Source organism: Pochonia chlamydosporia, chromosome 1, assembly GCF_001653235.2.
Source record: "Pochonia chlamydosporia 170 chromosome 1, whole genome shotgun sequence".
Lineage (NCBI taxonomy): Eukaryota > Fungi > Ascomycota > Sordariomycetes > Hypocreales > Clavicipitaceae > Pochonia > Pochonia chlamydosporia.
The window spans coordinates 4,812,445-4,836,340 of record NC_035790.1 but is presented as its reverse complement, the minus strand read 5'-3'; the positions used below and the strand labels follow the sequence as shown (position 1 = coordinate 4,836,340).

At 51.5% G+C, this 23,896-nt stretch overlaps 12 protein-coding genes across 12 annotated transcripts; 4 read left to right on the top strand and 8 right to left on the bottom strand.

Annotated features, from left to right (window-relative positions):
• Positions 1–262: 262 nt before the first annotated feature.
• Positions 263–2,181, bottom strand: VFPPC_01261 (glucosidase 2 subunit beta precursor; the record flags this gene model as incomplete). The annotated part of the gene is made up of 3 exons (XM_018281119.1): positions 263–906; positions 1,007–1,954; positions 2,088–2,181. 3 exons carry the CDS (start codon positions 2,179–2,181, stop codon positions 263–265), a joined length of 1,686 nt encoding a protein of 561 aa, XP_018149658.1.
• Positions 2,182–2,780: 599 nt separating this feature from the next.
• On the top strand, positions 2,781–3,941 carry VFPPC_01260 (conserved fungal protein; the record flags this gene model as incomplete). Its single annotated transcript, XM_018281118.1, has 1 exon — positions 2,781–3,941. The coding sequence occupies one exon, from the start codon at positions 2,781–2,783 to the stop codon at positions 3,939–3,941; it is 1,161 nt and encodes a 386-aa protein (XP_018149657.1).
• A 981-nt stretch (positions 3,942–4,922) lies between these two features.
• On the bottom strand, positions 4,923–7,461 carry VFPPC_01259 (C2H2 zinc finger protein; the record flags this gene model as incomplete). Its single annotated transcript, XM_018281117.1, has 2 exons — positions 4,923–7,058; positions 7,114–7,461. The coding sequence occupies 2 exons, from the start codon at positions 7,459–7,461 to the stop codon at positions 4,923–4,925; spliced, it is 2,484 nt and encodes an 827-aa protein (XP_018149656.1).
• Positions 7,462–7,928: 467 nt separating this feature from the next.
• Positions 7,929–8,538, bottom strand: VFPPC_15326 (hypothetical protein; the record flags this gene model as incomplete). The annotated part of the gene is made up of 2 exons (XM_018293079.1): positions 7,929–8,489; positions 8,530–8,538. The coding sequence occupies 2 exons, from the start codon at positions 8,536–8,538 to the stop codon at positions 7,929–7,931; spliced, it is 570 nt and encodes a 189-aa protein (XP_018149655.1).
• Positions 8,539–9,680: 1,142 nt separating this feature from the next.
• Positions 9,681–10,068, bottom strand: VFPPC_15325 (hypothetical protein; the record flags this gene model as incomplete). Its single annotated transcript, XM_018293078.1, has 2 exons — positions 9,681–9,916; positions 10,017–10,068. The coding sequence occupies 2 exons, from the start codon at positions 10,066–10,068 to the stop codon at positions 9,681–9,683; spliced, it is 288 nt and encodes a 95-aa protein (XP_018149654.1).
• A 371-nt stretch (positions 10,069–10,439) lies between these two features.
• On the top strand, positions 10,440–10,871 carry VFPPC_01256 (hypothetical protein; the record flags this gene model as incomplete). Its single annotated transcript, XM_018281116.1, has 1 exon — positions 10,440–10,871. One exon carries the CDS (start codon positions 10,440–10,442, stop codon positions 10,869–10,871), a length of 432 nt encoding a protein of 143 aa, XP_018149653.1.
• Positions 10,872–11,340: 469 nt separating this feature from the next.
• On the bottom strand, positions 11,341–13,614 carry VFPPC_01255 (ubiquitin fusion degradation protein; the record flags this gene model as incomplete). Its single annotated transcript, XM_018281115.1, has 1 exon — positions 11,341–13,614. The coding sequence occupies one exon, from the start codon at positions 13,612–13,614 to the stop codon at positions 11,341–11,343; it is 2,274 nt and encodes a 757-aa protein (XP_018149652.1).
• A 1,110-nt stretch (positions 13,615–14,724) lies between these two features.
• On the top strand, positions 14,725–14,904 carry VFPPC_15324 (hypothetical protein; the record flags this gene model as incomplete). Its single annotated transcript, XM_018293077.1, has 1 exon — positions 14,725–14,904. The coding sequence occupies one exon, from the start codon at positions 14,725–14,727 to the stop codon at positions 14,902–14,904; it is 180 nt and encodes a 59-aa protein (XP_018149651.1).
• Positions 14,905–16,398: 1,494 nt separating this feature from the next.
• On the bottom strand, positions 16,399–16,845 carry VFPPC_15323 (hypothetical protein; the record flags this gene model as incomplete). The annotated part of the gene is made up of 1 exon (XM_018293076.1): positions 16,399–16,845. One exon carries the CDS (start codon positions 16,843–16,845, stop codon positions 16,399–16,401), a length of 447 nt encoding a protein of 148 aa, XP_018149650.1.
• Positions 16,846–17,685: 840 nt separating this feature from the next.
• VFPPC_15322 (ubiquitin fusion degradation protein (Ufd1)) lies at positions 17,686–19,659 on the top strand (the record flags this gene model as incomplete). Its single annotated transcript, XM_018293075.1, has 6 exons — positions 17,686–17,990; positions 18,059–18,992; positions 19,229–19,267; positions 19,319–19,411; positions 19,463–19,503; positions 19,557–19,659. The coding sequence occupies 6 exons, from the start codon at positions 17,686–17,688 to the stop codon at positions 19,657–19,659; spliced, it is 1,515 nt and encodes a 504-aa protein (XP_018149649.1).
• A 508-nt stretch (positions 19,660–20,167) lies between these two features.
• On the bottom strand, positions 20,168–21,572 carry VFPPC_01253 (actin; the record flags this gene model as incomplete). Its single annotated transcript, XM_018281114.1, has 2 exons — positions 20,168–21,075; positions 21,140–21,572. The coding sequence occupies 2 exons, from the start codon at positions 21,570–21,572 to the stop codon at positions 20,168–20,170; spliced, it is 1,341 nt and encodes a 446-aa protein (XP_018149648.1).
• A 315-nt stretch (positions 21,573–21,887) lies between these two features.
• On the bottom strand, positions 21,888–23,797 carry VFPPC_01252 (beta-lactamase family protein; the record flags this gene model as incomplete). Its single annotated transcript, XM_018281113.1, has 4 exons — positions 21,888–22,743; positions 22,808–23,063; positions 23,114–23,236; positions 23,287–23,797. The coding sequence occupies 4 exons, from the start codon at positions 23,795–23,797 to the stop codon at positions 21,888–21,890; spliced, it is 1,746 nt and encodes a 581-aa protein (XP_018149647.1).
• Between the last annotated feature and the right edge of the window lie 99 nt (positions 23,798–23,896).

Genomic DNA, 23,896 nt, shown 5'->3' with positions numbered 1-23,896 from the left:
ATGCATTAGATGGCTGTGGGTCTCATGAGGATTACGGAGTACATTTACTGCACTTTTCTGGTCATGCATGTTGCACAGCTTCTTATGGATAGAAGCCGGAGATGGCCAAACATCATCACGGCAAGTATTTGCGTGATTAAAGTTTAATAGCAATATATTCGCCTTCTAGATAGTTCACCGGTGTATCGGCCTCATCTGGTCCTATACTCCATATACTGTGCTATTTTCGTTATCATACATTGACGAGCTCTTGGACTGCCATCTACAACTCATCCTTCTTCCCCTGAGCTGGCTCCGGGTCATCGCAAGCAGCAGGAGTGCCGACCTCCATCTTATAAACGCACTTCTCAGCTTCGCTGACGCGCCAGAGCTCCTCCTTGTCGGCGCAGCCAAGCCACACCTCTGTGCTTCGTCGAGGGCCGTTCCAGCACTGCTGTCCGTCTTCGTACTTAAGAACCATGCGCTCGCCTCTGCCTAGGCTCTTTCCGTCCAGTCTCTCCTCGTCGTCGGCCATCTGGCGGTCAATGCGAACAAAGTTACCCATGTTTGTATGTCCATGTCCCTTCTTGGATTTCTGCATGGTCTTGTCGAGATAGCAGAGTTCATATTCATATTCGCCGGCGTCAATGCTAACACATTTTCCCTTGATGGCACGGAAAATGTCTGAGGGTCCATAGTCCTTCTTCAGATCCTCAGTCTCGCTGTCGCGATCGCGAATCTTGTCGCCCAGTTCCCTCTCGGCTGTTTCGGCAGCCTCACGAGCAGCCTTGACTAGCTGTGACTCCGATCCAGCACCACCACTGTCTGCCAGAATGCCATTCTGAATCAGCCACACTCTGAGGGCAGTCACTTGATTGTGGATGAAGCCTCGAACGAAGCCAGGCAGGTATGCCTCAAAGTTGTATACTGCAGGACCAGTTAGCAAAGTTGAAGACATCATTGAGTGGTCACAAAATCCATGTCCACGTCTTCTAAAGTGGACATCTGTGAAGGTCCTTATACTAACAGACATCGGTGTCGGAGCCCTCGTCACCGCTCTCAAACTCGGCCCAGTTGACGCCGCTGTTCTCGCTGTCTTCCTGGCGAACATCATCCACGTCCGAGTCAATGAGTTGTTCCCGAACAGTGTCTGCCTCTCTAGCGGCATAGTCCTCCCAAGACTTGACAGCCGACTTGACACCCTCATCGTTGAAGTTGGGGTTGTATTCGTCCTTGAACTTTCGCAAGATTGTCTCCAACTCCTCCACTCGAGAGCGAAGATCGTTTCGTTGCTGCACAACCTTGTCAAGCATGTCTCGCAGCTCACTGACACGAGTCTTGGCCACGCCAATCAAGACACCGAGCTTGCCTCCAGCTCCCTCGCTCTTGACGACTCTACCAACATCCTGAAGTTTAGCAGCGGCGTGCTTCTTTTGCAAGTCGGCCTTTTTCACTTCCAGAGTCTGAATCTCTGCGTTCAATTGGGCAATTTTGACCTCGGCCTTTTGGCGGAGCTGCTGGGCTTGGCTTAGCATGGCGTTTTTCTGGTTAGCTGCCCTCTCCATCTTTTGTCTCTTCTCGTCCGCAAGCCGCTTGTACTCCTTGCCGATCTCGACACACCGGTTCTCGCACTTGACGCCTCCGACGTGGCCGTATTCTTCGGATCCATCGCAACAGAGGTCGTAGTCACACATGCCATCGTTGACGTAGATGAACGGAACGTAGGACGAGATGTGGCCCTTGTTCTCGCACCAGAACCCAGGAAGCGCGGCTTGGACCTTTCCCGAGACTGATCCAGAGCCTGGAAGCGGTTGCTCGGGAGAAAGGGGATCGATGTGTGCACATGCCGCGGTGCCAGGTTCGTCGGAGCCGTCTGGGCAGTCGCAGGTGTTGTCGTTGACCCGATCGAAGGCCAGCTTGATGGACGCATCTGAAATGCAGCTGAATTCGGTCTTGCCCTGGTAGTGAGAAGCAACTGCAATGGAGTGTATTTAGCAATTGGGTCAATCGTGAGGCGTTGAGGACAATTTGGCACACTCAGGTGTGCTGAAGGAAGGCGTGTATGCATGGCGACTCTTTGGTGAATATTGAGAAGAGCTGCGACTTACACTCGGGCCCAACACCGCGCGGCAAGCTGCCAGCAGCGACGGCGGTGAGGGAAGAAATGGCGCCCAGCAGCACCAGAGAACGTGGGTGCTGCATTGTGAGCAGTGGTGTGGTTATGGGAGGGAGGTTTGATGTATCGACGAAAGATCGTGGAGGAAGCTCAACTGCTCCCCTGGCCAAGGCGAATCTGAACACGGTGACCGATTGGATCCAGCTGGGTCCGTGTGAGCGAGCTGGAGCTGGCACGGGGCTCGGTCAGGGGGTCTTGTTGGGCTTCAGTGCAGAACTCCAGGGGCTCTCGCAGGCAGCGCCCGCTGTATCAGCGGTTACACAGCACGGGCTGCTCACAATTGCTCGGACAGGCACATAATTTTGGGGCACCATTGAACACAGGCTCCACATTGAAGTCAGCTCCAGTGTCGAATGAGGGGTCTCGTCTGGCGTTGAAAATGCCCCTCACCAATGACTCCCACTTGGAGCTGAAGAAAAAAAAAGTTATGGACGTGCTGCTCTCCAGCCCTTCACGATTCTAACGTCGTGACCCTCGCCACAGTTAGAGAGGATTCAACGGTCACAAGATCCTGCAGAACCGGAATTCTAAGCAACATCGCATTCGTACATAGCATCCATTTCAAGCATTGCCTCCTTCGACCACAACCGCAAACCCTCCACGACACTTCAAACCGACAGGCAACATGCCTCCAAAAGACACAGACGCCATAAAGACACTCGAGTCTCTCGTTCAAACAGCCTCGACACTCCTCACACAGCTGCAAACCGTTTTATCCGAAATACATAAGAAGCCCGAGTCCACACCGGGAGCAGCATCCTCCCCTTCGCCGACGCCAGATCCAAAAATCAACGCGCTTTCGCTTGCCCACGATTCCTCGTCCCTGATCCGCGCCCACGGTACCAAGATATCCCTCCTCATAATCAACGAGCCATTCACTCCGAGCGCCGTATCAACCGTCGTGCGAGAGCTCGTGGCCGGCCCCATCCCGGGGCTAGTTTCGGCCGTTCAAGCATGCACTCCAGGACAATACACGACCGTTGTACGCAAAGAACTAGCTTGGCGTGCGCAGCGTGTCCTCTCCGAACTACGCGAGCTACTGCAAAAGATTCCGCAAGACGGAAAGGTCCTGTCTGAAAATAAGCGTGATGGATTCGCAAAGGGCGACAAGGGCAGTCTACCTGCCACCGGTCTACTCTGGTCAGCATGCGACAATGTGATCAACCTCGCGAAAATGGGAGTGGGCGGCTTCTTTGTACAAAAAGTAGATCAGTGGAAGGATATTCTCAACGACGTCATGGAAGAGATGAAGGAATGGGGTGACGAAGAACCAGACGAAGACGACGACGACGACGAAGACGACGACGAAGACAACGACGATGTTAACAATCTAGCCGATCAACTCGGGTCCCAAACCCTCTCCACGCAAGACATGCTCGACTCCCTCATGAATTCTCACCAAACGATCCCCCCCTCCGACCCAGACGGCATCCGCCCCCGTCTCGAAACATCCCTCAAGCGCCTCCGCCTCGTCACCCTCCTCTACCAAGCCCTCACCAAGCGCCGTCTCAAAAAGCTGCCATCCTTCCCACCCACATCCCCCGATTCCACCGTCCCCTCACGTCTCGACGAAATGGCCAGACTCCTCGCAAAAATACCAGACAGCTTCAACAACCTAGCCTGCGCGTTCTACGACCTCGAGCCCTCAGAGATCGATAAGGCCATGGACCAGTGCTTCTTCGACGCCTTCGCCGCGAGCGAACTATTCGCACGGGACTGGCAGGGCAATCGTGATGAATTCTCAGAATGGACGGATAAATTCCAGGCCGAAATAAAAAGGGCCTAACATAGAATAAAGATAAAAATATTTCGTCAATAACTTCGTGTTGTCAAGGACCCTCATTCCTTCTTCGTATCGTATGTCTTCTCGTGGTCCTGCAAGTCCCGCCAAGCAAGCAACTTTGCCCAAACGACATCTCGCCGCCTTCCATACCGAGGCGCCGTACTCTCCTTCAAGTACCGACAGATACCACGTCCTTCAGACTTGCCACGGTGGCTGGTTGACGGATTCATAATTGCGTCGTGAGTCGCTTATGTGTGACGGAACATGGCTGAACAGCGAACCAGTCACTCATATTTATACCTGAAAAGTATTCGTAATTCAGGAGAAACAGTGTCGGTCGGTGCGTTGGGGGAAATCCAAAAAGTTGGCTATGCGACCGGATTTATTGTCTGGCCCAGTCTGGGGAACCAGTTAGATGGGTTCGGCGCGCAATCGTATTGCTCGTAGGGATGTGACCTATCATATTGCTGCGCACTTTGTGCTCCCCCATCGGTTGATCAGAGGCTTTGGCTTTACAGATTAACAATGGGGGGACTCAGCCACAGGACCAAGCAAGCTCCGCTTACCAAGGTGCACAGCGACACGCGTTGAGTTCTATATCTGGCACAGGGATGGGCTGTATTCATGTACCGGTGCACATCTTTGCTGCTCCTGTGAGGCACGCGACCACTATGTAGATAAACTTGTTTGTTCGCATTTGAAACAGAGCATTCATGGATATTGCTTTATTTCATGAAAACGCGGCACCAATACCGCTACATGTACCGACTGACTAATAATGTAAGACTGACGATCTGCCAACCCAACGCTGGAACTCCGCAGGTTCGATGACCCAATTTTTGTAAAAGACGTCAACTAGCAATGATGACCAACCTCGCTTCCTAATAATTGGGTACATCACCAAATGAATATACACAAGTGCCTCCTGATGCCCATTTCCGCTATCCCAAGAGCCCAATCCATCCTGTCAAAGCAACGTCCACGTCAGTGCATGACCTCTGACGGCTGCACAGACACCCTCGAGTGTCCCAGCTGCTTAGCTTCTGTGCTATCAATATCCTCGTCCGGCATTGGAGTACCCGGAGTAATTGTAACCTTTGGAGACAGACTGGTGCCCCCTATTGTTTCAATGGCTGTTGATTCGCTGCTCAATCCAGGTGGAGGAGAACTCTCATCTTCTGCGCCGGCCTGCTCGTGGTGCATCTTTTCCACGTGTTCAGCTTCTGCTCCCTCCTTCTCCTCTTCCTTTACTTGTGACAAAGGTCGGCTTATTGTGTCCTTGACGTTGCCAGAAGGAGATTCAGCCCCTTCTCCAGGGTGTGGAGATCCATCATCGATATTAACCCCAACGAGCTCGGCCAAGCTTCGAAAATTAAACATAGGCTCGCTACCGGTGTCTCGGTCCCCTTCAGGGCGCGAAGCTGTACCGTCGGGTCCAGTGAACCCAGGCCCAGTATAGCTTCCAGACGGTGTATCGGCAAGTGATGATCCAAGTGAGGAAGCGTTGCTCATCTGTCGCAAATGTGAGCTTCCGCGAGGACGACCCGTGGGAATGGGGAGGGAAGTGGCCGTGGAACTGCTCCCAACTGCTGCCTCCTCTGGTCCACGGTCAACGCCCTTCCCCTTTCCTGGTTGATCGCCAGAATTTTCCACGTCCGTACCTGGTGAATCCTCTGGTTTATTGACTTGAGATGCTCCCTGTACTGTAGCCTCGACTCTCAGTGCGCTGGCTCCACTATTGCCACGTCTTCGACCAAGGCCAAGGGAAAGACTGCTTCCGCTGGCGCCGCTAATGTTCCCTCCATAAGGGTCTTTGCTCGCCTTCTTTTGAGCCTTCTTCTCTGCCTGTTGTCGTTTCTTGGCTTCTTTACGGAGAGCCTTTTCCTCTTTTCGCTTCCTTTCCTCTTCTGTGGCCAGAGACAATCGGACGGCTTCCATAAACATCATATCTTCAAGCTCTTCCATCCGAGTCCGTCGTGCACCATCGGCATGTCGATTAGGAGCCGCCTCATTGGGGTCGGCTTCGGTCTCGCCTGGGTTGCTAGGTGGCTGTTCGTTGCCAGGAGTATTTGTTCCATTGCTCCTTCGACCGAACCTGCTGGGGCGAAGTATTGATCTATTTTCCTGTGCTCCGACTAGGAATGCGGCCGTGTGTAGTGCTGTAGCCGCTGCGGCACGCCGGGCCTGATGAGCCCGAGCAGACGCCAGCTTTGTTGCCCAGTCCGGACGCACTCGGTCAGTTGTGATGACATTGGGGGCGGTTGCTGACAAGCTATGCGTTCGCCGCCTTCCAATTTGTTGAGGTATTGATGGAGAAAGCGTAGAGTTGAGGGAACTCTGCGATGACATTGCCGTGGAGGAAGCGAGATTCGACGTAGATGTCGAATAGGTCAGCCCTCTCCGGAAAGAAGGGGGCTCATATGTGACGCCAAATTCAGGTTGCTGACAGTAAGGGCATGCTGATGGTTCTGATATGAGCATCTCTGGCGGGTCCTCTGGATTCAGCCCTTCGTTTGGATCTCGAGTCTCGCCATTTGGATGATGCTCAGGTAGGTGCGGGTCGGATCGCTTTATTTGCACAAAACATTCGCTGCAAATGGGCTGGTCGCAGCATCGTGTGCGGTTTAGGTACGGGGGATACGATAAGAAACATATGGGACACTCGGAAGCATCCTTGTAGAGGTACACTTCGATGGGTTGTCCGTTGACAAATGGATCATGTGGCAGAGACACCTCCTTCGGTGTCAAGTCAGTAGACGATGCATTGCGAGAACCGACACTAAGAGCTGCTGCAAGTGCTTTCGCCCTAGGCTTGATTGAGGAGGCTTTGGGAGGGGCTGCGGTCGTCGGAGAAGGAATGCCAGATCCAGCTCCAGAGCCGCTACGATCCGAAGCGGTAGATAGCGTTCTAGGACCCATCGGTACCGTCAGGTTCTGCAGGCTCTGGGTGTTGGAAGACTCAGCATGAGGTAATGGTGGTCGAGGCATGAGTTCGGGATCAGGAGGCGCATCAGCGGCGGGTATGGGAAGCCCCCTACCAGCTGCGACAAGCTGATGCTCTGCCCAGTTGTCGGACCAGTCGTTGAGACCTCGCCAGAATGGGGCCAACTTTCTTTCGATCTGGCTACATGTTAGTGCTTAGGCCGAATTATTTGAAATTGCGCAGAAAGTATACCTGAAGCTGTCGAACTACGGGCTTGCTGAAATCCTCAGTGCCAGTGTATGTTCCCATTGTGACGAGAAAACCGCCGTCCACATGTTCCTCTCGGACACTACGCTCCCGCTCCTTTGCCCTGGCCAGGCGCTCTTTTTCTAATCTGCGAGCCTCACGCTCTTGTCTGGTCTCACGGTGCTCAAATGGAGCATCCTGCCGATCTCGGCCACGGTCTCTGGGTGCCTGTAGACCAAGAAACCCTCCAATGTCTCCTCTGCTCATGCGATTGCGTGGTCGCCCGGATTCGCGAGGATCAGCCGTCCCATCAGCATGATCCGGGCGGGATTCTTTCGTATTTGAATTGCCCATGGCGAAGGCACCGCAACCTTGCGGCTACCTCAAAAGTCGCAAGTGCACGTCGTTTCTACAATAGTGTACGGCTAAATTTTTTTCTTCTTTGGATGCGCTCGTGGATATGATGCCGAGTAAATCTAATAATAAGAACTGAAAGAGGCTGGTGCCTGATGAAATTTTGTTGCAGGAGTATGTCTGATTCTAGGTGTCTATGGCAGACCAGGTTAGCAGCGGGACTTGTACAGAGCGGAAACGCCGGGATCGTATCTCCATGCTTGCGAATGGCGAAATATCCATGAAGAAAAATGAAACAAAAACGAAGGCGGTAGCATTTACAGCAAACACGCTTACCTAGTGGTACAACGCAACATGAATATCTCTGTTGAGTCTGTCAGGTGGACGGTGCGGCACGAGGATACATGTCGGTATCGATAGTGCAATTGACGAGGGACCGGGGTCTGACTGCCACAACAACCGAGTGATCAGGAGGTTTGCGACCGTTGAGACCAAACAGAATTTGCAGATGAAGCAAAAGCTGGTATGTGCGACGCCACAAATCTGTGGTTTGGTTGCGGTGCGAGGGAAAAATCGACTCGGGTTTGGGGGTGGCAAGTGAGAGAGCCGACGAGACCGACGACGTCAATGGGTGACAGGGTCCGGGTGTTGGGGAATTGCGTCTCGTCTGGTCTAGAGTCTGGCGGGTGCGAATGCAAAACAGGACAAAATGCTGCTGAAAGTGTATGATGCTCGGTCGTTGCAAGTGTTGCAGCTGGTACGAAGAAGAGTAAGGGCGCTGACGGGCCTGGGGAAGACACGAGGAGAGAGTTGACGATGGACAAGAGAAGAAGGTGATGAAGCGTGAGATCAAATGTCAACTGGTTCTTTGGGTTAGCGACTGCCCAGGCCAGTGAGCTCAAAGTGGGCTGGACTTGGACATTGACATTGACATTGACATGTATGGAGGAGCATGTGGAGCTTGGAGCATGGAGCAAGGCCGGGTGGGAACATTGAAGGATGAAGGAAACAGCAAAGTCGCACTGGCACTGGGAAGCTTCAAGACCAAGTGGAGGGGCTGGTTTGGGCGGGCAACATTGAACGTGGGCGTGGTGGACAAGGGCCAACGTTGAAGGCGTCAGTCAACCGGTCTGGCCTGGCCTGGCCTAGTCTGGTCCAGCCGGGTCAAGGTACCAGTTGACCAGTTGACATGTTGGACAAGGACAACCGCCGGACAGGAACAAGCGGCGTTGAACCACCGTTGGTTGAGGGTTTTATTTAGTGGGATCCGTGGGAGGCAGACAGCGCGTATTTTGTTTTATTGTGTTCGTAGAAGCTGGACTGTACTTTCCGTTTTGAGTACTTGCGATTCATGTTTCCGACATTGAAACATTTTGGCATCTTGGCCAGCCTTTGCGTAACCGGTTCTCAACGGACCGAACAAACCACTTGACCCTGCATGTGGAAGGAGCTCTTTGAGTGTCCTTCTTTGTGTGTTCCAGACTAGACCAGATGAGACGGAGGCAAGCACGGAGGTGGGGGAGGCGTCGACTACTGACACGGACTTCCGTCTGGTTCTGGGTCTTTTCAAATGTTCGCTTCTTGTCAAACCACACCAGCAAGCGAGCATGTCATCCAAACTTGGCCCCATCGAAAATTCGACAAAAACAATGATAAAGGGGGGGAGAGAAAATAGTCAAACTCCAGCCCCCGTAGCCTGGCGACTACACGATGGAGCTTCTTCTACCTCGACTTTACTTTGCAGCTTGTTGCATACCGCTGTCGTCACTGATGACTACCACACATCGCCCAGATACTTAGAATTCCATGTCATCAGCGAATCAACGAACCCCGCTCCAGGCTTGATTGACTACGGCCGAGTTAGACTTTCAAGACAGCCATCACAGGCGCCACAGATGGAAACGGAAACACCAGACCAGACCACTCTGGACAAAAGAGACTCTGGTGTGTGGCACGGGAAGTTTTTCTGGACCTGGCCACGAGGCACGAGCTCAAACAACACCATGAGGCCCTGGCACGCGCAACTATCACGCTATGCTTTAATCATGGACGCTCGATAGCACTACTGGTAGATGCTCGATATTCCCAACATGAACAATGCCATCACAGGACAGCATCAGTATACCCATCTATTTCTGTTTTGAGGTTTGGACGCCATGTCTGTTGGCTTGTTGTACAAGCCAGGTCGGGTCAACTGGTACCTTTGGCTGCACCGCCAATCAACTCGCATTGCGCCAACCAAACATCCTTTGATGCCACTTCAGTAGCCCTTGCATCATCGTTTGACATGTCTGGTCAGGTCTGGCCAGGTCTGTTTCTGGTTGTAGTTCTGGCTGTGTTTTGCATGCTGTACAACCTCGCAAAGTCGCCACTGGCGGCTTGTCCCTCATCACCAACCAGCCCGCATATCCCCGACTAATCACAGTGTGCATGCACACAGGCCGCATGTAAACATCTTCAACAAGCAAGCATGTACGTGGACGAAGCCAAGTTTAGAACAGCAAAGCGCCAGACAAGACAGGGCAAGACAGGACATGCATATGTACCGTGCGAGCACAGCTCCACTGAGGTCATGGCTTCGTCACCGCCCAGCTTGCCAGCCAGCATCGTCTCGACGAGAACCAAACAGATTTGAACATAATGCACACTGCGAGGGATACTAGAAATCCAATCAATGACGAGATGAGACCTAGTACTCCGCTGCCGACAGCGGCACACTCGGCAGATATCCTGCGATGTTTTATGCTGCCAAATTGTATGAGCACATGTTCCTCGACTTCAGTTCCAAATAGACGAGAGCTCGATACGGTACAACCAAGTGAATACCTGCTTGGCATTGACACCTATAAACAGCTCCTCCTAGCTCAATTTACTTCTAACTTACATCGCCCACCATGTATCCCCAATCCAGCCATCCGGTCCATCCGAGCTCTTCACAACCCCGTCTCGTGATCGCCTCCCCCTCGATTTGTGCCCCAATGCCGAGAACGCTTGCGCAATCAGTTCAACCCAGCAGTACCATATGCCGAGGCGCAAGCAATTTATCATCTCATGCTGCTTCACAGCCCAGCCAAGATTGCAAATACCTCCACACATCTTGCTCTGAGGCCGCCAACCGCAGTCAATTACGTAGCCACCACGGTGTCCATTCCATCCCAGATCAATTGATCCAAAACCTCACGGCAAATGCTCCGAACCAGCCGATCGGACACCCAACTCCTTGCACTAGTACAGGGGTCTCCAGCTTGGCTTTCTGGACCTTATCGCGGGTGCGTGCCGGGCCAGATCGGGTTTTTATGGATGCCAAGCAAACGAGTGTGTTGCCTTTGATGTTGTACCTTGGCAACGTGGTAGATTGGTGTCTGGTGTGGCATATGGAATACAGCATCTCATGGACAATTGATTGTTGATGTTGATTTCACCTGGTGGTACATGGTTGTGTTTGCGTGCTCACCGCAACTCTCGTTCTAATTTGCGAAGCGTCCCAAGTGACAGCTCAATATCTACTCTGTCATTCACGTCCAAGGCGTGTGATGTATACACAGATAACTAGACATGTCGCAAATTCAAACTCCCGTAAATATCACCAGGTGAATACGTCCCCAACTCATTTAAAACATCACAGTGAGATATGTACAACGCACGATGTTATACACATCAGCGTTCATAATAATTGGTATCAGAAACGAAAGTGGCATCGCATCCACGTGTATTGTCCAGGGTTATATCTATCAACTCTCTGTCAGACACAACTCATAGTCATCATATGTATCATATCCAATATCAACGCACAATCAGGTGCATCATGTACAAATAGAATGGCTACTCATACCACTCACAAATGTGCCAGTCTATAAAACTCCAATTCATGCATCGCTCTCACTTCCTCGGAGCCCAAGCCTGCAACCAATCCCTCATCCTATCCACGTTCCCCTTCTCCGCCTCCGCAGCAGCAACACACCACTCCAGGTCCCATACTTTCTCAGCGGCCAGCAATTCAGCAATCTTGCGCCTCTTCTGATTCACCTCATCCACACAAAAATACATGTGTCCATCTGGAGTCCCAATCATTGCTAGCAGCGGCTTCACCAGGGGCGAAGCTGCTGATGCCGAAGCGCCTTTTGCTTCCAGACCAATGTTCTTCCGGCCAGTCTTACACCACTCATTTGCGCAGTGAGCCTTGCCACAGCCAGTCATCATTTGTCCGAGGTACTTTCTTTCGATCCGCCGCTTCAGAGCCTTTCCCTCGGGGTCATGCATGCTGGCGTACAGGGGGCTAAAGCATATAGAGCAAAGGCCGATCTCGTTCCCGGGGCCCTGACCCTGTGCTGTGCCGGCACCGATCTGGCCCCTTGGTCCGACACCGTGCAGAGTTCGACCGCAATTTACGTTGAGGCATATCTCTGGCTTTTCTCGGCTCACCTTATCGAGCTCATGGTGCTTCATGTGTGTTTCCATATCACGAAGGCGGACAATCTTGTCGCACAAATGACACTCAGTGGTACGAGCGCCATCTGCGAGTTCGTGGGCCGTTAGGCCGGATAAGACAACTTCTGGCGAGGGGTTGAACGGATCGCCTTCTTGTGGAACCTCAAGGTGGCAGAATCGACATAGTATGATCTTTCCGGGGCATACGGAGGTTCGATGTCTCGCTAAATCGGACAGCGAATTGGTCGTGAATTCGCAATCCTGGCAGTGATGTTCTTCGTGGAATATGTGATCGTGTTTGGACTTGCTGGCGCGTGAATTGCCCTTGGCTGAATCGTATTCACAGTGCCAGTGTGAATGCCACTCTTCTGAATCTTTCTTGAAGACAGCGGCACACTGGGGGCATGTGATGTTGTTCCTCCGGCAGAAACTTTCGTGTAAAACCATTGTTCTTTTGGGAACCCATTGTTTGCAGTTGCGACATTGCTCGTCATCGGGGGAATGCTCTTCGCTATCGACGTCCATGTGATTATCACCGTTTGTGCTTGTCCGTGTGCCGCTTTTGGCTCGGATTACGTAGGGTATCGGCTCACTGCCACTCTGACCCTGGAGAGGATAGCCATGAACAGATATGAGGATTGATTCCGCCCCGTCCATTTCGACATTGGTAGGCGATATAATAATGATTTTGGCTCCATGTTCCGCAGTCGAAAAGTCGCCAAACACATGGGTATTGTCTCTAGGTAACGCTCTTTGCCGAGACGACTTCGGTATGACAAAAAGATCTAAGGAGTCTTGCTCTTCTATCCCGCTGAGAGTGATGCTCAGAGGTTGAGACCGATCCCAAGAGGGTAGTACGTAGTCAACGTATCCACCTGGCTGTACGCTCCCAGAGACGTCTTTCCATATGTCGAGATCGCCGCCTTTAGATACGCCGCCAGCCACTTCAGTCTGAGCTTTGGTCATGATCTGTCGCATCGTTTCTCGTGCCTGTTCTTCATTAAGCGCTTCAATATCAACCTCCAGGTCCGTGTCAACGACGCAAATGCCATCCCCTTCCGGAGAAAGCTTGTCCACCAAGAACTTGAACGTCTCGCCCCTAACTCCATTGACGGAAAGAATAGAGTTCTTGGTCAGACACGTATAATGTTCTCGAAGGTGTCGCTCCAATAAGGACTTCCAATCATCCGGATTATACCCTGCCTCCAGAGGTCTCAGCCTGACATATGTTCCCTTCGGCACCGGAGTCGCATGAACAGTTATTTGTAACGAGTTACTCGTCACGGGGGCGTCGCCGCCAGTAAGGTCTATAGTATCGATATCGGATGTGCCGTTGCCATTCTTGACAGCTAGCTCCTGCGGTTCAATGCCCAAAGCTTCAATCAGGAACGAACTCAGGCCCATAGTTCCTTCTGGCGCAGAAAACTCTCGAATGCCAGCAAAGACAACGTTGCCATTTTGGCTATTTACGAGACGAAACGTAAGTGGATGTGGAAGTTGCTGTCGTTGATCTGAAACGAATCCATTCGATCGATAGGGATTGTGAGGATCCCACGCCGTGAAGCTTGAGGCGGTTATCGGTTGCGATGGTGCAGCTGCAAGAAGCTGTTCCAAGGCAGACTGTGGAAGGATAATCTTGTCACCAGACAGCGTTTTGGGGGCTGTAGCTGTATTGGACAGAACTCCAAAAGAGCCTGACCAGCGCAAAGCTGGTTGTTCATCCATGGTGTCGCCGGATTATTTAGGTCGATGCTCGATATCGTGTATTATGACGTGGGGTCGCGATTTTGGCTTGCGACTCGATCCACCATGAGCTGAGCGCAGGTTTGGGTTGTAGCAAATCCATATCAAAACATTTTCATTCAACGAGAAAATATGACAGAGTGGTTTTAACTCTACGGGTGTGTTTATTGCAACTACGATAAAATGGAACCCCGGCGCTGCCCGAAGACATGAGGCGAAACTGCCATGCTCAGTCAGCGGATTCTGCCATGTTCCATCTCCAGCAACTGCCACGGTCACGTGGATACTACATTGTAACTTGTGGCATGTCGAGCCACAGCTACAGACTGGCAAAGGGTAATAGAGCTATTGAATAAGGTACTGAAGAAATTGGTGAATGTAAACGAGAATATATCGTTGAAGATTGTCGGCGCGAAATCTGTCTGGTTTTGGGGTGATGCAAGAGCAGAGTTGGCTTCATCACAATGTTGCTGGGAGTTACCCTCGCAGGCTCATGGAGTCATGGCGTTGAAGTCTCAGCCCAAGCCAGACCAGCCAGAAGGACCCTGGTCAATGGCACCATAGTCTGGAACTAGATGACCTTTGAAGTCCGACATTGCCATGGATAAAGTTACTGGGCTGCATAATAAATTGCTAGCCACCTTAATCACAGAAACCCCCATGTGGATGTGTGTGCTAGTGTTACTTTGCAAATGGTCTGGCACCAAAGGGGAATGAAGATAGTCGACACATGTTGGTCATGTAGGCGACTGAGTCGTTCAACAGATCCGAAGGGATGTGCTTGAGAAGCCGCAGTGCAACACATATGTACGACCAATCTACTCCGCGACTACCAGAAGTTGGCAGATCAATACGGGGTGCGGAATACTCTATTCTGACATGGCGAGAGACGACTGAACTTGCCTCACCAGTGACGAGATGAATCTAGTAATATCCATCAATGGAGTCGCTTTCGACAAGGATGTGACTCTGCAAGAAGCCAGAATGTTTGTGGACAGCATAGCCACGTTGCAAGCAAAATTGGCCAACACGCTCCTTTGAGCATTCATTGCAACTCTTGGCAAAGTCTAGTCTGCAAGACCAGGCAGCATCATGTCGCGAGACGCTGGCGATACTGGTCATATGGTTTTGACATTGATTCCTAAGGAGTCATCTGCTTGTATTCGCAGAAGAACGTGCTCTGGATGTCTTGAACATGCACAGAGGCGTTTCCTTGCACAAGCCCTGCTGGCCGGTGAGGATCACCATCTCAGGATCTTGAGGATCTCATAGGAGCGCTCAGATGCCAGCTGGGTCTGGTACCAACCAGTTGACCTTTTCTGTCCGGTTGCGGCACTGGCCATCACACACACCACAGCACCCAGAGACGCAGTAATAGGTCGGGGATGCTGTCCAGATTGATCTGCCTCAACAGCTCTGAGCGGCGAAAGGTTTATGTCTCCACAAAGACTTGTGGTGACGTCGCTGCAGCGGGTCTCTTAGAGACCCTTTTCGACCCCAGGCCAGGCCTAGTGCAGCAAGGTGAGATGCGGCTTTCTGGCTGCAAGATTACGGGACATTAGTGACTGTCTGTGATCCTTGCCCATCCAAACTGGGCTGTATGGCGATGGAGTGCGCCGTGCAGAGTGATCCAACAGACCCTTGGCATCCGGTTCAAGGGGCACTCGAGCAAGCTGGACGGACGATCTTGTACCCGTGAGAGGAAGTCGGGATTTATGCAAGCTTGAGGGCCAAACTAGAAGCGAAAAGGGGAATCCGGGGGGATGACCCTTTTGATGTTGATCCACAAAGGGTTGCTATTTGGAGGTAGATGGTCGTGCTCCAGCGTGATGCGTGGCAATTATGAGGCACGAGACTTGTGAAGTTGGCTGTAGCTGGATCATTGACGAGCATCAGTGGAGTCGAAGAGCGGACCTGACTTGACATCTTGTCAACTTTAGAAGCTGGAAACATGCTTGCATCAAGTCCAAAATGCCGGGGCAATGAGTCTTTGTTCTCTCCTGTTTGTTGTCTTGTGTAGGTGGGTGTTGCCTGTGGAAAATTAGCTGAATGAGCTAGCCTGGTCGCGATTCAATGTTGCCTTGAAATTGCTGGCCACACGCCAGCTCCTTGCAACTTGGGAGACCTGAGGCGTCGACAAGCCACTTGAGCATCCAATGAGGTAGACGTGGATGTATCGCCAGCCGACAGATTCAATGTTGTCACGACATGACAAGCTGGTGCCAGGGTAATCCGGTGGAATCGGCCGACGCAGTGCAGATTGATGCAATCAGATGGGACATGGACCTTGCAAGCTTCAAGCAAGGTCCCTTGCTGGCAGCCAAAGCTCCGCTCATCGCAGTCCATCAAGTGTGGTCTGGTCAAGTATCAATCAAGTGCTGCCCAAGGTGTACATGAATGTATTACGTCTTCACCTCTCATTCGCCCTCCAATTGTGAACACACCAGACCAGACTCACCCTCCTTCACCTCCAGCAGCTCAAATCCCCTAGTCGATTCCTTTACCGAGTAATATTACTCCGTAGACAGCCTCCAGTCTAGTCGCCATTTGAGGCTGGCAAATCCCGCCGAATTACCCCCCAGTTTGGCCGTGCCATTTGTAAAGCCAGTGACCAGACAATTGCTCAATCCCCCGACATGAACCATCCATGACTGGATGAATGCCCGCCGCTTCTGCCGCCAGGCCACAAATTGAAGCATTCATTTCATTCATTCAGCCAAAAAGCCCGTATTCATACATGTATGGCCCGATAAGCCCATCCATCCATCACACGTTGCCCGGATAGTTGTCCGTTTGGTCTGACCTGACCGGATCACCACTGCAGGTGCGACCAGACCAAACTGACCAGACAGACCAGACACCTGTGCTGGCATTGGATTCCTGAGGCGCCGATGTCGCCACTTTGAAGGAAACATGCAATGCATCCGTAGATACAGTACTAATCTTGACCACCTTGAGATGCCGGCTTTGCTGGTACCCTCCAAGACGAAGTGCGTCTCGGATCAATTGTATTATCTGCTTCATTACTACTCCATACTCCACGGCCTGCTCACCGAGATGCCCGAGATAGCAATGCAGGTGTAAAAAGCTCCAGTCATCCCATCTCCTCCTCCCTGCCGCTGGGCCAGAACACTTCTGTCTCTTTTTCTCATTCTCATCACAACCATAGTTCCCCGATCCATCTCTTGCACTTGCAGCTTCACGCTTCTCCATTGAAACGTGCCCGTCTTCAATCAATCCAATCGACCAGGTTACCCCTTGTTGACTTTTCCCATCTATTTACGGGCCTGCATCACTGATTGTTCGATATTTGATACCTCTCCAAGTCCGTCACTCTTTTCAATTAGTTCCGCAAATCCCAGCACCCCGTACCCCCGGACCTCATAAACGCTACCCTTGCTCAACGACCACACACAGACGTGCTTCGACGAGACCTTTTTCTTGGTGGTCGCTGCTCGGTGCCAATCCGTACCCCGGCTTCTGTTTCACTGGTGAATGAGATATCCTCTTCGCCTGGCCGCGTTTGAGCGGCAGGAATGCAAAATCTGGAAACTTGTCTCACCCAGGTTTTTTATTGTCCTTGGCCCGCCCAGCCCAGTCTTAAGGTTACATGACGGCTCATGGCATGACGGGCTGTAGATAACCTTACGCGGCATCTTTATTTCTTGTTCCACACGGACCGCAGAGTTCGCCTCGCCTCCACCCAGACAGCTCTTACTTATTGTCTCCTACTCCCCCTTTCACCTTGTGCAAGCTTCTTCTGTTCTTATTTGGCCTTTTGGCGACTCTAAGCACCCCGGGAATCCTCCTATTCAGAAGACAAAAGGCAAGAGTCTGGCAACTCTGCTTTGAAATAACAGTTGACAACCGCCGACCTGATTGCTCATCGGCTTAGACTGGTTGAGTATCAATCGATAGGTTTCAAGTTTATTGTCTTTCCTCGTCTACCGAGTATATTGCCTGGCAACTTTCTCTTATTTCCACGCCGGACTACCCCCCATCTCAACCTCATAATATCCCTTGGCCGTGTGTTCTCTGTTCTGGCAGCCTGACATGAGCCTAGCCACCGTCAACAGCCAAACGCGTGAAGAGCTCGAGATAAATACACTATCTCTGTTCGATGTCCTCCATAACTCTCTAATCCTCCGCACCATTGCACCCTATTTGCCTATATACAGCCTCCTTCAACTTTCCGCTACCAACCAGGATTTCCGATCTCTTATCCGCAACACTCCTGGTGTATTTCGTCATCTCGACCTCACTCAGGTCAAGAAGGCTCAGTTTGACATCAACCCTATCGATAACGGTGGTGAAGTATGGCGCAACGTTCAGTTGGATGAAAACCTGACTGAAGATGAGTAAGTGTAAACTGGCGATGTGGCCCTACTGTGACGGACCTTAGATCAGTGACACTGACCGCTCCAAGTTTCTACTCTGGTCCGTTGAGAGGCGTGTTCAACGCTATCCAACGACAAAGCATCTTGAAAGATGTCCAAACCTTGATTCTCGATGGCCTATCAGTGACTTCTGACCTGTGCCACGAGCTTATCAACGACACATCGTATAGTGTCCGCATCTTGAGCATTCGAGATGTCAAAAACCTGAACCAACCCAAGCTCCGCGGAGCCCTGCAATATGCTTGCCGACAAAGCCGTGCTGAAAATACGCCGCGGCTCAAGGCCTTGTATGTGTTTGGTTCGAAAGACGTGCCATCTACGGCGGACTCTGGTCTTCACGGACGAGAGTCTCGAGACTCCATAAGCTCCGGGTGGAACAACAAGAGCCACAGGGCTCTCAAATCCTCTCTGGACCGAGAAGGCGACAGCTGGTGGTCGAGGCGAGGCCGCATAGTGACGCGGCCAATCTCCCAAGAATGGATCAATTGCATGGCCGTCTGCGAAGGTATCATCGCGTTCGACGCCATGCTTTGCCAAGGTCCACGGCACAGAAACTCTCCCGCCTTTGGTCGACCCCTGATGATGGCCGACAACGAACCAGCCGCGGCTACATATGCTGTTGGCGGCTGTGAAGGCTGTGGCAAAGCACCCGAGGGAATGGTATCCGAGGAGCTACGCTCGCCGCAATGCCTCCCCCTACTCACTCCAGTTCCTATTATGGCATCTTCCGTTCGGGCCGCGACCTGTCCCTCTGAACCGGGACAATCCTTTGTGCCACGATGTTTCGACTGTCTACGAGAACGGTATTGCACATGCTGCAATAAGTGGTGGTGCGAATCGTGCTATCAACTTCCCGGCCAGGGACAAGACGCAGGTGTAAACAACGTCATCGTAGTGGATGAAGACGATAGTGTGGCAAATTTTGCTCAGAGCCTAGATTTGCTAGACACACCGAAGATCAAGGTACGACATGGTACATGTTTCCAATGTTCGGCAGCAAAAGTAGCTGCTGAAGAGATTCCCTGAACCCGCTATGGGACGACCGGGAAAAGCTCAATGTCTTGAGCTCCCCCTGGCGTTTTGCAGATTTGTATGCAGGACCTGCGTCACCTTTATATGAAGCGTTAGCCATCATGATTTATCATATTGCGGAAAATGAGAATACTTGTTCTGGACTTTGGCGCTAACAAGTTCGATAGAACCGCGTCACCAAGAGCTGCTGGGAGTGCGGCAATAATGTAAGGTTGCCCTCACACTTGTGTTTTCAGCAACTCACTAACTCGTAACAGTGCGAAGAATGTATCAGCAAGACACAACGAAGTTGCAAGAAGTGCTGTGCCGGCTACTGCATTGTTCACAACGAAGGTTCCTCTTCTGAATATGTCCGTATTGTCATCACGTCATTTATCATCTGCCTACTAACTTCTCTATAGTGTGACTGGTGCATCTCTCGTGGCCGTGGCCTAGGTCGACAGTGAGTCCTAAACAACCTCTACTACTGAATTTAGCGTTCTAATCTATCCGTAGGGACGCCAAATCCTCTGGTCGCATGATGCTTGCCTCCAATGGCATCCCTCTCACGCTGGCACGACGCAGAATTCGAGATGCGCTGACCCGGCCGCTGCTTTGAAATAAGAAGCCAGCCGTCGTCGGTAACCAAAAACCTAAAACTACTACAGAGTAGTTCGATTCCCGCTTCGTATGGAGAAATCCACGGGCGACAAAACCACAATCACATGTAATATGTGATGTTATGACTGAAATGATCAATCTTAATTTGAGACAAAACTCCCCTTATCAGATAGCGATTCCATACACGACTCTAGTGCAGAATTTGAGAAATAAAATTTGTTCTGAGCCCAACCACTTCTGTTGGACATGCATCGTGATGGGCAATCGCCCTTGCCGTCGTTAGCTTTGCAAGCTGTCTTGTTCTGTACCACATTCTTGCATGGCAATCGAGAAGATTGGCCACTGGATGAGCCGAAATCGTCTGACACTCGAGGTCGGTTTAACCTTTTGCCAAAAACGTGCCGTCCGTGGTTGATGGAGTCCGGTTGCGATCTCCCACCTCGCAGTAAACGTTGGGCGTAGAAAATAGCAATTAGTCGTGTTGTATCTCATCCACGCCGTCATGTTCAGGTCAGTTCCAGCCCAACAGCGAATTTACGCGCCACCAACGCAGAACCCAGTTCCTCATACTCCTTCTTGGTAACGACGAGTTTCTCAATATTCGCATGATTAGCAAGATTAGCTGCACCAACCCACGTACTAGTGATTGGATCAGCAGGCCTCGCAACCCGCACGACACAGTCATCTGGGACTCGTTGCACAACCTCCTTTTGGAGACGCTGTATGAACCCATCGAACATGGTGTTGCCTCCAACGACCACTATATTAGCCAGAAGACCGGGCCAAAGTCCCACGGGGAGTTCTTGTAGGGACTGCTGAATCAAGTCCGCTAATCCAGGCTGACGCATACCCATATCCATGGGATTAAATATGAGCTCTGGAACGGCGAATCTTTCGTTTCGCAAGGTCAAGACATCTTCGTCCGTCTGTCCTGCCGCAGCTAGTTTTCTCGCCTTGCCATGTCTCGTGGGGTCATAATCGCGCATAGATCCCTTGGTGTGCGTGTGGAAGTCTGGCAGTACGTAGTCTTTGACAATGCCAGCGCCGGATATATACGACGGTCGTTTCTCGCCCTTTGTGCCCTTCCATGTCTTCTCGAGATCTGATTTGAAGTCGGGCGTCACGTAGCATGCCGTTTCCTTCATTTCATTGACGATGTATGTCTCATTGCGCATGTCGAAGTGCCGGAGGGAAAGGAGGCGGGCCAGGTAGTTGGTGAGCAGCTTGCCGCCAACATCGAGTCGTCGGACTGCAGAGTGTAGCGGTTGCCCTCGGAGCAGGGGCGTTATGGTCGTGTGAGAGTATCCCGAATCGATTACCAGCATGACCTCTGCGGGCACGTTTGCTGCAGTGGGTGTGTCTTTCGGGGTGCGAAACAGGTTTTGAATGTCGTGGTAGGCATTGAAGCTGGAGCCTGGTGTGCATTAGAAGGGAGTTTGAAAGGCAGACCGGACAACTGGCTAAGGGACATCTCTTACCGATGCCTCGATAGTAGCTGGTGAAGCCGTATTCCTCGAAAACTACCTGATCGCAATTCGTCTGCAGTACCGGTAGCCCATTGGGAGGCTCGGCGAGAATCAGACGCGTCTCAGAGGGATCGCACTTGGTGGCTGCATTGTCAAATATTTCCTGGTCCCAAATTTCCTTTTGGGCTTCCCAATTGACGATGAAGCCCCTCTCAACGGGTCGCCGGAACTGTATCTCGCCAAAGTCGCGGCATTTCGCAATGTCGGTTCCGAGATAGACTTTTCTCGACCGATCGCGTGCAATGCAGTTGGGGATGATTCGAGGTTCGGTGACCTGACCGTCGGTGATGATGCCGGCCTTCAACGTGTACGCGCCATTGTCTACGATGAGCGTGTTTGCAGGCCGGGCTGGCGGTGCTGGCTTTGCTTTGCGTCCGCCGGCCATGGGTCAAGGTCTTTGCACGGCTCGAGATGTGGTAGAATGACGGAGGCGGGAGTTTGTGAACATTTGAAGTTTAGTTCCACTGACATTCGAAGCTACGAAAGACGTTGGTGGCGTGGTGGGGCAAACAAACACGCACCGTATAAAACACCTACAAATCTCAGGAAAGTAAATAATGGTAGTCAGAATGTTCGTAAATTGACATATGGACCATCTATTCGAAAAATACAAATCAAAGCTATTAACATTGCAAAAGCTCCGCACCCAAATTGCTCTCAAAATGGCAAATCTAGGTGCCTTGTCTCCTACACACCACACTTACATGGGCTTCATCACGCCAGTCCTCAGGAAAGGCATTTCCAAACCAATAACATGGCCATCGGCATCTTTATAAAAGATGATTCTATCCAGCGGCTCCTTTCCATAGTGGACCCAATCCCCAAGACTCCACTGCAGGCAATTGTCATAGCTCAGCCTCGAACCAGGCAGATCAGACTCCATCGCCTCACCGAATTCCGGCCACAAGCGCCAAACCTCGCCAGTGACATTCTTGCCATTCATCTGAGCCGTCTGAGCCAGGTCCGTGGGAAACAGTCTCACGGTTGAACCAAACGCCGCTGTGTACTGGCCCATGGTAAGTCCCCACATCTTCTTGATGCCAGCAAAGACGTCCTCGCCATTATCACGAATCTCCGAAACAACAAGAGAGTCACTGTCCAGCTTGAATGACGCTTCCAAAGACTTGGTCTGTGTTTTGGATGAGGGAGATTTGAAGGTGCGAGCATATTCTTTCTTAGCTTGCTCTCGGGCAACTTGGTCGGCCGCAGGGACGAATGTCGCTAGAAGAGCATCTGATAGGAAGATGGAAGCTCCTGGATTGCCGGCCGAGAGCATTATCAGACCCATTCCGTATTCGTCAACAACGTTAAGCTGGCTGCTGTAGAGTTGCGCTCCTCCGCCTTTGCCGTATACGGTGACTGGATGGGGATGGGCGGGAGTGAGGTTGAGAGGTCGGAAGATTTCCCATGGCAGTCCTACTGCACTGTATGCTCCAGTATATGCCTCTGGTTTTAGCCATTGTCGTGTTTGGGTTGGCGTTAGACCGATGGATCGTGTGAGGAGCTTATAGGTAAATTTTGAGAGGTCTGCGACTGAAGAGACCAAGCCGCCTCCACTGAGGTTTACATTGTTAGTGGTGAGGTTATTCCACTCGACTCGTAATGCTGGATATTACTTACGGGGCATTGTAGCCGTAATCAGATCCCCATGTACTGTTTCCGGGAGGGATGACCGCCTTTGCGTCATCTCCTGGAGAGGGAAGGGTATTCTGCAAACCAAGTGGTTTTGACACAACATCTGCCACAAGCTCCGTGTAGTTCTTCCCGGTCACTTCTTGAAGTGCCAGGACGAAAACTACAAACGCAATGTTTGAGTATGCCGCTCTCTCCATAGGTGCCGTGACGGGGTATTGGGTAATCATTCCATCTAAGGTTTCTGCAAACAACATTAGCTCAAGGCTATACTCGGTTTCCAGGAGGGCTTACCATTTGCAGAGCAGCCCTTGTTGAGACCAATTACACCACAAGACGGGTAATCAGAATCCTTGAGCTTCGGAAATCCGGACTGCACAAAGAGATCTTTGAGGAAATAATATTCTGAGAATCCATCTACAACTTGTTAGCACACTCGACAAAATGTCACTCCATAAAGCACTAACTGTTTGTAGGCGCTCCGCTCAGCTGTGATCCCAGCATCCGCAACGTGATACCGCTCCAATCAATCTTAGACTTGGGACTCTTCAGCTTCGGAAGGAAATCGGTAACAGGGCGGTCAATATCAACTCCAGACTTGAGAAGAATATAATCCGAGATGACCTTGCTCACAGATCCAATAAGATACTGCGAGTCCCGAGTAACCTTCTTGGTACCTCGCACATTCTTCTCCGCCCTATGGTGATATTCCCAAATCGGCACACCGGCATTCTTCTGGTCCGTAGACACGACAGCCAAGGAAAACGACACATTTTCAACAGGCCACCCTGCTTTAATGGACCCCTTGATAGCATTATTGAGAGTCTTTGTTAGATTTGCCCCCGCTGCTTTTATGCCTGACGAGTTGCTGAGTCTCGGTTTGGGCAGGATTGGTCCCTCCGGCCGGCAGTTGAGAACCGCTGAAGTCGGTCCAGCTAGGGATAGAAGCAAAACGGACAAGCGAGCGTAGATATTCATTGTAAGATTTGTTGTCAGAAGATGACTTTTTGGAACTCATTTTCCTTGTTCGTTCATGATGGCCGGATGTTTAGACGCGTATTTATACATGTGCGTAGA